This window comes from Carassius auratus, chromosome 8 (genome assembly GCF_003368295.1).
Source record: "Carassius auratus strain Wakin chromosome 8, ASM336829v1, whole genome shotgun sequence".
NCBI lineage: Eukaryota > Metazoa > Chordata > Actinopteri > Cypriniformes > Cyprinidae > Carassius > Carassius auratus.
In genome coordinates, this window is record NC_039250.1 from 13,033,117 (window position 1) to 13,045,529 (window position 12,413).

The window sequence follows — 12,413 nt, forward strand, 5'->3', positions numbered from 1 at the left end:
AGATGGCGGAGACTGTGATATCGAGGGGTGGGGCTCTGTACCATAATGACAACTTCTCACTCTCAATATGCTCCTGAAAAGAACACACTACCTCGGTGGGTGATCCCAACAGCACAAAGGGGGGCTATGCTCCTGCATGCCCAAGACGAACCCTGTGGAGGCCACAGAGGGATGAAGGCAACACATGAGACCCTCCATCAGGTAGCCTACTGGCCACAGATGAAACAAGACATCAAAGCTTCTGTCCAGGGTTGCATAGTTTGTTGTCAGTTTCAACTATCAAATCCCCCCCATAAAATTCCCCATTCAGCAGGCAGGTATAACATTCCCCTGGTCTAACCTTCGGATGGATTGGATAAATCCTGTAGTTATCTAGAGGTAACAAGTACTTACTTAATGTGACATGCATTCACAAAGTGGGTGGAATGTCTTCAGCCCTAAATGACATTGTAGAGACCACTTCTCTCTTGCTGATTAATCATGTGTTTAGCAGGTGGGGGCTACCCCTCTCTGTAGATTCAGATCGAGGCACTCACTTCAGAGCCACATTAATGGCTGAACTGTGGAAAATGTTGGGTGTCCAGCACAAACTCCACATTTCCTACCAACCTTCATCATCAGGGCAGGTAGAGAGATCCAACCAAACTACTGTATGCATGTTGAGGGAAGTACATTTCAACTAATGTAAAGGACTGGGATGTAAAACTGCCCCTGGTCTTAATGGCAATTAGGTCCACACCTCATAACTCCACAGGTGTGACACATTTTGAAATGATGACAGGACGACAGATGACACTCCATTTGCACCTTCTCTATAAAGCTGATGATGTCAGTGTAGCCAGCGCATACACTGCCCACCAGTATGTGGCAGACCTGGGGCTCACCTCAGGCAGACATTCCCATGGGCGCAAGAAAACAGGGAACCATACTATGATCAGAAGGCTAGCTCTACATAATTTCAAGTAGGAGATAACGTGATGTACTTCAACTTAAAAAAAACTTTCTCCCAAACTGTTCTGGCCCTCATGAAACTGTAGGAAAACTATCCCCTGTAGCCTACCGCATTAAGATCTCCAAAGATTGAAGGTCCCCTGAGTACGAGTCCATTTTAATCAGATCAATCTCACAAACACCATGTGGGAATATTAGGAGTAGATCGGGAGTAACTCCTGCTAAAGCACATAGTTTTAGGCAATGTGGATAAGTCTATACTGTGTCAGGCACTAGACATGTGTAATTTCAGAATGAACTTGCTCTGCATAACCATTGTGATCTGCATACACAATGCAGCCCAGCCTGGGATCAAGCCCTCCAACTGGCATTACACTCCAGGATGTCCCTGGAATTTTAGTGAATGACTGTAATGTGCATACTCAGTAAGTAATCATGAGACTGGACCCTGTTGACATGTATAAGAAACATGGCCCCTCAGGGGGAATGGTACCCTGGCGTCCTGTCCAGTGGAGTGAAAATACCATAGGGCATGCACAATCCACATGCTTAAACAGCTACAAAAAGTCACCATAACACAGGAAGAATGAATGGGTGTAAGACGCTCAAAGCATTTCCTTGGTAAAATGCTGACAACCCCATCAGGCCTGGCTTCACTTCTCTCAGTTGGTACTTCTACAGTTAACAGCATAAGCATATCCACTTTGAAGAAGCATGTAGAAGATTTAAAAAAGGAAATACCTGAGATACAAGAGAAGTTGTATGTGCAGCAAAAGCAGCTGCAGCAGATGGATAGGACATTAGAGGGCATGATTCTTGCCATAAACCAACATACAACTTTGTTGAATTACACCATTCGCAGAATAGACAGTATAGTGGATGTCATACAGTATGACTATGCCCACATCCAAAGGTTCCAAATACTTATACAAGATTTGTTAAGAGATGTTAATTCTGCTATTGACAATTTGGCAGCAAACAGAATCCATTCATACTAGGGATGTCAGTTTTCGATCATTTCCATGATAGATCGTTGTTTAAATTAACGATCAATTAATCAATTAACAGTTAAACCTCAATGCTGCAAAATGCATCTATTGCAGCCAACACGGTCACCGGCATGACAGGATGTGCAAAAGCCACACACAACACTTTCCCACTTGACCTAAAGGGGTTTTTAGTCTGAATAAAATGCAATTAGCAGGATTCTAAAATGAATAGATGTTATTGTGATCATTTGATAAATGATTATTTGATAAAGAGAGTACGCCATATATTTATGACATTTTAATTTTATACGTTTAGTTGACTTTTATTTTGAGAATGAACAGACTGCACTGTAAGTTTGAATTGATGGAATACGTGTACGCTAGGCTCCGGCGCGATTGAAACAGCTGAGACAAAAAAAAAAAAAAAAAACCTCACAAAAGTTTCATTTGTGCACACTCACAAAAACAGAGATTTGTGCTCTTGTAAAATAAAGCAAACAAACAGAATGCGCGTTGTCATCCTCTTCTTTCCATGAAGTTATGGAGCACAGCCATATATATATATACTAATTGTTATACTCATTTTAGGCCTATTACTTATAGGCTATACATTTTCCTTAAAGCATCCCATTTTGTCCCATGGCTTGAGAACCTGTGCCCTAGTTAGGTCCATGCAGAAACTTGTGAACGATGGCGTCACCGTTTAGTGACATCAGTGAATGCTCCGGGAAAACGTATTGTCAGTGTTGGTCTCAGTGCTTATTAATTGTTGTTTTGAATCCAGCAATTATTTATTTACAAATTATAAGTTCTGATTATGATGAGTGTGGTACAAAAGCTTTGTTTATTAGAGGAATGTTAACTGGAAAATGTTAGATCGCGACCATGCCTCTGGATGCCGTTCGAGCCTATAGACTTCATTTATGTGGCTTTGTTCTGGTTTCCCGGTTGGTCACGAATTTCCACAAATTCAGTAACATTAAGGCATAGTTTCTTTTCCGAAAATCTTCACATTCTAACCCTCTAATTTTGCAGAATCTCTTACTGCGGTATACATGGGAATGGAAATTAAAAATTACATAAAATTAAAATTTTGTTCGATTTATTAATTTGTTCCTTTATTTCAGTTAAATCATGGGTTATTTAGGGAACAGAATATATGAAACATGGACCGTTGCCACAAATTATTAAAACGTAGGAACGAATTAACAAGTTGTAGGAATGAATAGCCTTTCTGTCCTGTGTCCCGCACCCCTGCAAATCACACAATATGATATACATACTAATACTGATTTAATTACTTTGCATAGCTACTACATTCATATTGTTTTCCATGTTGAAGAACTTTTGTGTTGTTTCAATTTAATGTACTTTTAAAATTAAAACCAATCCACATTAACCCAGAGGCTAAATAAATTGGTTTCCTGATAAACATCCCCATAATCTACACTAAGAACATATATAGTCAGTGCTAAACACAGTATTCTGGTCTCAAGACATACACATAAAATTGAGCCTCCTGCACTTATAGCTTACCAAGATGAGAATCCTGACATGTATTTGGTACCTAACCTATATGTGTGTACAGCCATCAAAGACATTCAATGGCTGTGCCCAAGTAACCCTTATGTAAGAGGTTACAAGGCCTATGTGGCATTAGAATGTTAACCAAGGATGACAAATACAATGCTGTTGTGACACACTGGAAGGATGTAACTACCATCCAAATTGAAAGAGCAGGAAATAAATGGCTGGTTAACATGCCTGTGTGTGAATCTATAATGTCATATGACCGTCATGATACCGCTACTCCAAAACACCTACCTAATGAAACATGCTAATGCAAATCCCAATCTGATCTATATTCCACAATGAACAAATGGCTATATACCATCTTAATAGAGACATGCATGATGTGGAGATTAAAATAGTTGATCCCTTTAATGCGTACGATCACACCGGTGTGATCAGACTTGGCTGGTCCCTGAAGTGTACGATCACACCGGTGTGATTAGAACATTCAGTGCATCACATCAGTAACTGCTGAATTTAAATCTGCTTTGACTGGCGCAGAGCCAGATAGGACACGCTGAGTGCTTGTCATATCACAAATATTCAGTGTTTTCAACCATAAAATGCTTATTTTAGGTTTCACATATTTAAATACACATGAGTACTATCGAAAACATACCTTTACATTTACACACATTATAAAATATACACTGTTGTCTGTGGGAACGGCAATAATAATCCTTACAAATATAATCTGACGGCATGTTTTTATTGATATCATATACAAATTGTGTAGGTAACTATAAAGTTTACTCTGCTCTTCTCCCAATTTACTGGAGACTGACTTTAACGAGTTTCGGGAGGAGAGGATGAATTTGCGTGTTATAAATTCCACAGCTCGGATTCAGTGCAAACTAATATGGTGGCGCCCACCACACGGTATAGATCATCTAACACGATTGAAATACACAGGTTTTTAAACTACCAAATATATTAACTTGCAAATATTTCAAAATCGGATAATCAGATATTTCATAATATAGTGAGCATGTTTGTGAAAGTTTGAGGGACCTAAATTAGCAAAGATAAGCCTCCAGTTAGGTAGCCTACAAGCTACATTTCTAGAGTAAACACATAAGAAGGTACCATTCACTTGGGGATGGGATATCAATGACAGCCTTTTGCTTATTCTAACACAATGTTGGTGGGTTACAATGGGCCCCCTGGGGTGGATACTGTGCAAGCGAATCAAAATTGCAGGCTAGCCTGTCAGAACAGAGGAGGATGAGACTCGATGAGACGAGTCGAAAACGCTAGGCACGTTATACTTTCACTGAAGCAAGCAAACGATCTCTGCGTCAGTGCGGAAAGTGAGGAACTAACTGATCTCTGCTTCATTACAGTTTGCACATATGTTTTCGTCGCGAACGTTGATCTTCCTTCAAAACAGCCGGTAAAAGTTGCGTGATAACGCGCGTCATCACTTCGACACGGAATTAGATCTGGCTTTTGTTCACACAGCACTCGTCCCGGGTTGAACCCCCCAATGTTACTAGGTCCCCGACCCGGGTTCAATGCGGTAATCAATCCCGGGACGTGGTTGCTTTCACACAGAAGGCGACCCGGCAATGTTCCGGAAATATTGCGGGTCCGACGTGCAGTGTGAAAGGGGCTCTAGTGAAGCTCTTGAGCTCAAATCCATGTGCAGACCACTTCCTGAGCTTTCCCCTACACTGTAAACCCTAATAAGTTCACAGAACTCAAAAATTATTTTGTAACAGATTACACAAAAACATTTAAGTGATGTTTTTAAATGTTTTAGGTTTACATAAAATAAAAATTACATTTCCAGTTGCCTTAAATTATGTCAATGTTATCTTATAAATATTGATATTTCTCAACTTATAATTAGGGAGTAATTCACTAAAAAATTTCACTATTTTTCAACTCATATAATGTGGGAAATACACTCAAATTTTTCACTATTTTTCAACTTATATAATGTGGGAAATACACTCAAATTTTTCACTATTTTTCAACTCATATAATGTGTGAAATACACTTAAATTTTTCACTATTTTTCGACTCATATAATGTGGGAAATACACTCAATTTTCAATATTTTCCAACTCGTATAATTTGGGAAATACATTCAAAATTTTCAATAAATTTTAACTCTTAATGTGGGTGATGCACTCAAAATTAATTCTAAACTGAAATACTGATGTCGGCCCACTACACAATCAGCTAATAATGTTAGAAACCATGAAAGTGACACCACAGTGGCAATTTAACAACTTTTTTTATTTAATACAATGCACTTTTTAAAAGGCATAAATCAAAGGAGCAGGAGTCAAAAAGTGCTTGTGAAATTAAAAAAAAAAGAAAATGACCGCATAAAAACAAAATGTTTTTTAAAGTACAATATGTGTCAATAATAAAACATTCAAATAAAGTACTGGTTGTACTTCAACTGGCAACATCAAGTTCAATGTCCTAATCAATGTATTAAATCTGAGGTAGAAGAGGCAAACAGTGTCAGATCTTAAATCTGAGGTAGAACAGGCGAACAGTGTCAGATCTTAAATCTGAGGTAGAACAGGCAAATTATTACATTTGTAAAAAGGGAGGGACTTTCTCAATACTCAACTCAAATAATCCATCCTGAGTGATTCACTCATTAAACAAATCATTCTTCAGCATCAGTAGACGCCCTTTCAGTGGTTTGTTGTCCTCAAGACACATCACAACTTTTTGGATAAATGTGAATGTAAGTTCAAGATTCTTTGGGTACTGTAGGTCTAGTGCATAGACATACCCAAAGAGCAGGAGAAATGAGTCAGCCAGAGTTGTGGGACCACTCACAAGTATTTCATCCTCCACGACGATACAGATGCTCTCAGGGCTGAAGAGGGCCGCATTAATAGTGTCATCCGTGACGACTGTCAGGAGAGCCACCGGAGTGTCAGTGAGGTCTGGACAATCTGCTGACTATAAAACACAAATAATACATGAATGAGTTCAGCTCCTCAAGGATACAAATCATGGTAATGATGTCTAGACATTACTGTCACTTTGCACTTAGACTGCAACTAAGCTACATGTTTAAACTATTTTCTTTACATAGGCTTATATCTTATGTTAGTTTCACACCTATCTGTTAGCATACTTTTTGTTTAGTGGAATGATTTACACTTACCTTTTCATTTATGTAATTTCTACACATCAGTTTGCAGAATAACAACTCAAGTAAAACAGGTCCTGGGGGATATTCCAGAAAGGACGTTCAACAAACTGAGCCTAACCCTGAACTCTTGAGTTAACTTACCCTGTGAAGTGAAACTGAGTTTTCAGTTCCAGAACAGCTGATCTGAGTTAGGTAAGTCGACTGAGTATGTTAACTCAGAGTTGAGCTCGTGCCTGACGACTAGTAAAAACTCATCATCAATGGAGCTCCCGTACGGTGACATTTTCTGACTGCGGCCATAATAAAAATCACTGACAGAGTTTTAGATGCGCTCGTCTTTATATTTTGAATTTAACATCACTTTATTTTATATTAGCCTTTGAGGAAGTGGTTGAATGTTGTTCAATGTTTTATTTAAGGCTATTTTATTTAATTCAAATCAGTTGAAAATGAAATATAAAAACAGTCTCACAATGGCTCCTCACTTTGTTTTTATTTCACATATTAAAGTAAAAGTTTATTTAGTGGATAATTTAACTTGTAGCTTTTACCACCAACAGATGCTGTTTAACACATCTGTGTCCTAACATCCTCCTGAGTAGATGAACATGAAGTGGTGCTCACCTCCACCACATGCAACAGAGGCAGAGCAGCTGTTCCTGGGTTAGGGTTTCTCTCTGGAATGGATAACTCTGTTTCCCTCATCTCAGAGTTCACTCTGAGTTTTCACTTGCTTTCTGGAATACTCCCCTGGTTCTCCTAGAGTTCTTTGAGTGATGTCATGTGTTTAAGCTTCAATATGTATATATGTTTAGTGCTTCAGTTCAAGCTGATTGAATAGCTAAGCAAAGGGATTGATAGTTAGGCCAGTACACTTACATTACAGGTCCTGAAGAACTTGAAGGCATCTTCACGCAGGTACACAGGAAGAGCACGAAGGACGAGTGCCCGTCTTATATTTACATTACGTTGTTCCTAGATGTACAAAAAATATCCATTACAATAGTAATTACACAAATGCAGAGCAAACACTTTATCAAAGTGTTAAATAGCTCCATATTCTGGTGGTGGTCATTGTTATAGATGGTAGATTGAGTATTTGAGTCATCATTTCTTCAGTTAAACATTTTTAAAATTAAAACTTTCTATTGTAAATAATTTAACTCAAAAGGAAAAACCGTCAAATTGTAAATCAAATTTCACATAAACAGTAGTTATTTGGACTTCTTCAAATTGAAGCTGAAAAGGTATCTTTTTAAGGTTCCTCTTTCTGATAGAAAACATCTTGTCAAGACATCTATCTCCTATGAGATGACAATGTTGTGTTCATGGCATAATCACTTAACCTCACAATTCGAGTCGGGGCAATTAACACGATGGCTTCTTACAGTTGTCTGCAAACAATCTGTTAATAATCTGTTTCTGAATCATGCAAAGTTAAAAATTCACCTGAAGGTCATAAATCATCATGAGCCTGGCTAGCTCCTCCGCTATCTTGCCAGTCTTGGTGGCCTTGTCTCTGAACAAGGTAATGAGTTTAGGCGTGTGTCTGTCCAGCTCCTTGTAGAATTGATTGCGCAGGTTAACATTGTTGATTCGGTGGAACTCTGCAAACACCTGTACACGGACAGAATTACACAGAAATGCACAAAGATAAATTAGGAACAGAATTGTGAATGTATTTTAAAGAAGTTTTCTGTTGACAGGTAGCAAAACCAAGGGCAATGCTATTAGAGACGAGTCAGAATCAAGGTCAAAATAGAAAGTTAATTGTCCTTCATTTAAAACAGGCAGTACAATGTTATCTAAAGGAAATTAATCTAACCTCTGTATACTTGGTTTACTGTGCATGGCAAAAATTTGTCACAGCGTGATGTGTTGTCAACTTTTACATCTGCCATTTGCTTTTCGGGGAATTTATTGAAAATTTAGATTTTTAAAAACAGTAATTTAAATATTGGAAAAATCAATCATGTTCAAAGTGGACATGCTAAAGAGTCATGTTGATTAATTGCTCTCAACAGGGAGAACCGTAAAATGATGTAGAAAGATTCTTTTTTTTTTTTACCTGTGACTCCATAAGTAGGGCTGGCCATCTATCCACGACGTCTCTCACCCGTGGAGCTACAAGAGCTCCAACGATTTCTTGGCGACGAAGGGCATAGGTTGTGGTCATTAGCTTGCCTATGACTAAATGGTTTCTCTCAGTCTTTTCGACTTCATGTATGATTTCTTCTCTCATTGTTTCCAGAGTGGCTGGGGTTTGATCCTTTGATAGGTTGATGATGTAGTCGACCTCAGCTTTTCGAGCTTTCTTTATATTTTGATGGGGGTGATCGTTGTGAACAATTGTGAACAAGGGGGGAAATGATTATGCCAACCAGCCGACAACACATCAGTAATTAAATTCTGTTCTTCTGAAAAAAAATCTAAACCTTGCGAATCATTTCAAATTCAAATTAGTACACAATTTACAAAACTCACCTATTGGCACCTGTCTGATAGTGAAACACTGACTCTCTGTAGCACTCTTTGTAGTCCGATATCTGTACACAACATGCGCACAAAGATGATTTGTTAATGTTCAAAAAAAATTTTTTAATAATACATAATGATAAATGAAATTTGAAAAAGGGAATACACAGATAAAAAAGTCTCCAAATCTATCAAATACATTTATTGTCCACTGCTCCGGGTGTGTGCTCACAGTGTGTGTGTGTGTGTTCACTGCTCTGTGTGTGCGTTTTGGATGGGTTAAATGCAGAGCACAAATTCTGAGTATGGGTCACCATACTTGGCTGAATGTCACTTCACTCACTCACTCATTATAGTAAAAATGAAAATGTTAAAAGATGCGCAAGTTAGTTATTAACAAAAAAATTAAAAAAATAAAGTTGTGTGCTTATAGATATGCTATTTATGTTGTTGTTTTTAACAAAGTATTGATAAAGGGTTCAAGTGATCAATTGAAATAAAAAGATTGAAATAAATAGCAAAATAATAACTGTGGAAACACAAAATAAACCAATTGCTAATAACACTCTTTCATAATGCATCCTACCTGAACTGTTAAAATTATTTCGAGAAGATCTCACAACCACACACTTGAGCCTACGAAATACAAACACAGGGCTGGTTAGCATCATGATAACACACTCACATTATGTTGTTTAGTTACACGCGATCACACACAGCTCGACCTAACCCAACGTAAAATATTTACTGCATAACGCAGACATTTATTTAAATATGTAACGTTATACTCAAAGTACGCACATGCATTAACGACGAACAGCGAAAACGGCAGGAATCAGGGATAACGTTATGCTTTCGGACTCCGCCAGAGAATTCAAAACTCATGGACCTTCCTCAACCGTCAATGTCCCGGGCAAATATGCATTATGGGTAATGTAGTTCATCCAGGAAACCCGCTGATAACGTTACACTGCTGTAAGATGAACTAAGTAAGGTAACTTAACGTTAACGCATTTGTCACATTCAACAACTTCTAAAATTACAATTACTTGGATTTGTAATTTTATATATAATATATATATATATATATAAAAAAATGTTAGAGTTACTTACCAAATCAGGGCTGATGATAAGACAGCGCTTAAGAAAATGAAAGCAATAAGACTAATGAAAATAACTGAGGTGGTGGTGGTTTGAAGCGGGGGTATAAAAGTACGCATTCCAAACAGATATAAACAATTAAAAACAAATTAAACTGTGTTCCACATCCACATGAGCTTGCCAAAACTTCACCCGCATCAAGGCAAATTCAAGATGGCTGACTCAGCTTTCCTGAGGGAGCGATAAGACCCACCCACCAATACGTCATGACGTCGATAACGTCATGACGCTAATACATGGTTCCTAAACTTTTTGAGCGTTCCACACAAATTAACTCTAAAATACTGAGCCCTATTCAATTAAAGTGACACAAATCTCAACAGAGCTCAAAACTTTATAGTTTGGTCAACTGCATAACGACATTTGACTGTTATGACCTTATTAATTATGAGCTAGTACAACTGTTTGGGATTACAGTGTAATATGACAGGTACCGTTGAGTAGATAGTAGTAGAAGAACACTATTCAGTCTTTCTACTCACTGAATTGCCTTCTACATTATTCCTTTATACTATCTACACCTTTCCTTCTTTATATGTAGAGTTATTCGTAACTTGTTAGGATATCATCATTATAACTCACTAAATTTAGTTGTGTATACAAACTACTGAATTACAGTTTACTCAGTTTAAAGTAGTACAGTTTACTTTAAGGATGAGGCGAGTTGTGTGTTTTATTGTTGCTGTTTTCCTTTCAGTACACTGACCCGATCAACAACTATGGGCCCTCGATCAGTCTGTGGTGTAGTGAACAACATACAAACTTTCATTCCAAGAACCAGTTTATGGCAGAACCCCTCTATATCTGTCGGTGTGGAGGCAGATGCGCCCCACTGGATCCTGGAAGAGGAACATAACCAAATGTTCAGAGCCACCAGATAAGAGGCTAAGACAACTACCAGACACCTATAAAAGGACAGGAAGGGAGACCTTCAGCCCCCACGACCACCTAAGAGAGAACTTCGCATTGGACTATGGGTTGACCCTCACCATCACACCCAATCCCAAATTTTATTTAATGACTGGCATAAACATTCCTCCAGATCTCTGGATGCAACAGCAATCCAAACTAAGAAAACTAAGCCAAAATGGCCAAACAAAGAAAGGCCACAAAGATCTATTCAAATCCATTCATACCCAGTTTTGGAGAACTTAAATGGATGCAAACTGTAAGGGATTCACTTTATCCTCAGTTGAAGTACAGTTTATGTTGATGGCCATTGACCTTTTTACATATTATGGAATTAAAAAGTGATAGTTCAACAGTTTCCTATCATGTTTTGACTCTTTTTGTTCCCTCTGATGTTGTTAATAATTTGCAAGAGGTTTGGTAAAGAAATATTGCATGGGCGAAATGTTAAAGACACTGTTTAACTTTGTTCTCCACTGAATGCAAATGAGTTCCACATTAGGGTGTGTGTGTGTTCAGCAATTCTGTGTTCATTCCATTTATTTGTCTCTGCGATTAATTCAGTATCTTCCTTTCCTTTTTTTTTTGTCTTATCTATTAGCAGTGCATATTCATTAACAGATACCATTATTAGTTGTTGTAGTTACTCTTTGCATATGTATTACTAATAATATTAATTAAACTTATTACAATTGTGTCTTCTTTGTGTTGATGATCCAAGTCTGTACTAGCTAGCTAAACCACCATTTTATCAGATAAATCAGTTGGCCAGCTCCAGTGTATGAAACATACTAAAACATGCTAGCAACACTTAGTTACAGTTTTTCTCAATTGCTAAAACACTAAACCCTATTGTCTGAACCAAATGCTCAGATGCATGAACCCAATGTTTGAATCAATCACTCTTTTGGCAAAACCATAAGCACTTTTCACCTGTTAAGACACAACTTGCCAACACATTTTCAAAGTGATGCACCCGTGCTGCATAATGTTGAGCACAGGTGACAAAAGTCAAACACAATTAAAGCACAGATGTCACCACTTGAACACAACAATTCAAAATTGATCACACTTGTGGCTAATGATGTGAGGGAACATATACATTAGAGCACTGGTTTGTGAGGCCCTTCAATGGATAGAAATCTGAGAGGAAGTTTGTGTGAGAGGTGGTCGATGTGGTCAGCGAAGACAAAGAACAGTAATATCTGATGAAATCAGAGCTACTGTGA

General features: G+C 38.0%; 1 protein-coding gene across 1 annotated transcript; it reads right to left on the reverse strand.

The window, feature by feature from the left end:
- Positions 1-6,046: 6,046 nt before the first annotated feature.
- On the reverse strand, positions 6,047-9,707 carry LOC113107324 (uncharacterized). The gene is made up of 6 exons (XM_026269744.1): positions 9,701-9,707; positions 9,124-9,185; positions 8,708-8,949; positions 8,089-8,256; positions 7,519-7,614; positions 6,047-6,443 (listed from the first exon to the last, which is right to left on the reverse strand). The coding sequence occupies exons 3-6, from the start codon at positions 8,879-8,881 to the stop codon at positions 6,126-6,128; spliced, it is 756 nt and encodes a 251-aa protein (XP_026125529.1). The 5' UTR covers positions 8,882-8,949; positions 9,124-9,185; positions 9,701-9,707; the 3' UTR covers positions 6,047-6,125.
- Between the last annotated feature and the right edge of the window lie 2,706 nt (positions 9,708-12,413).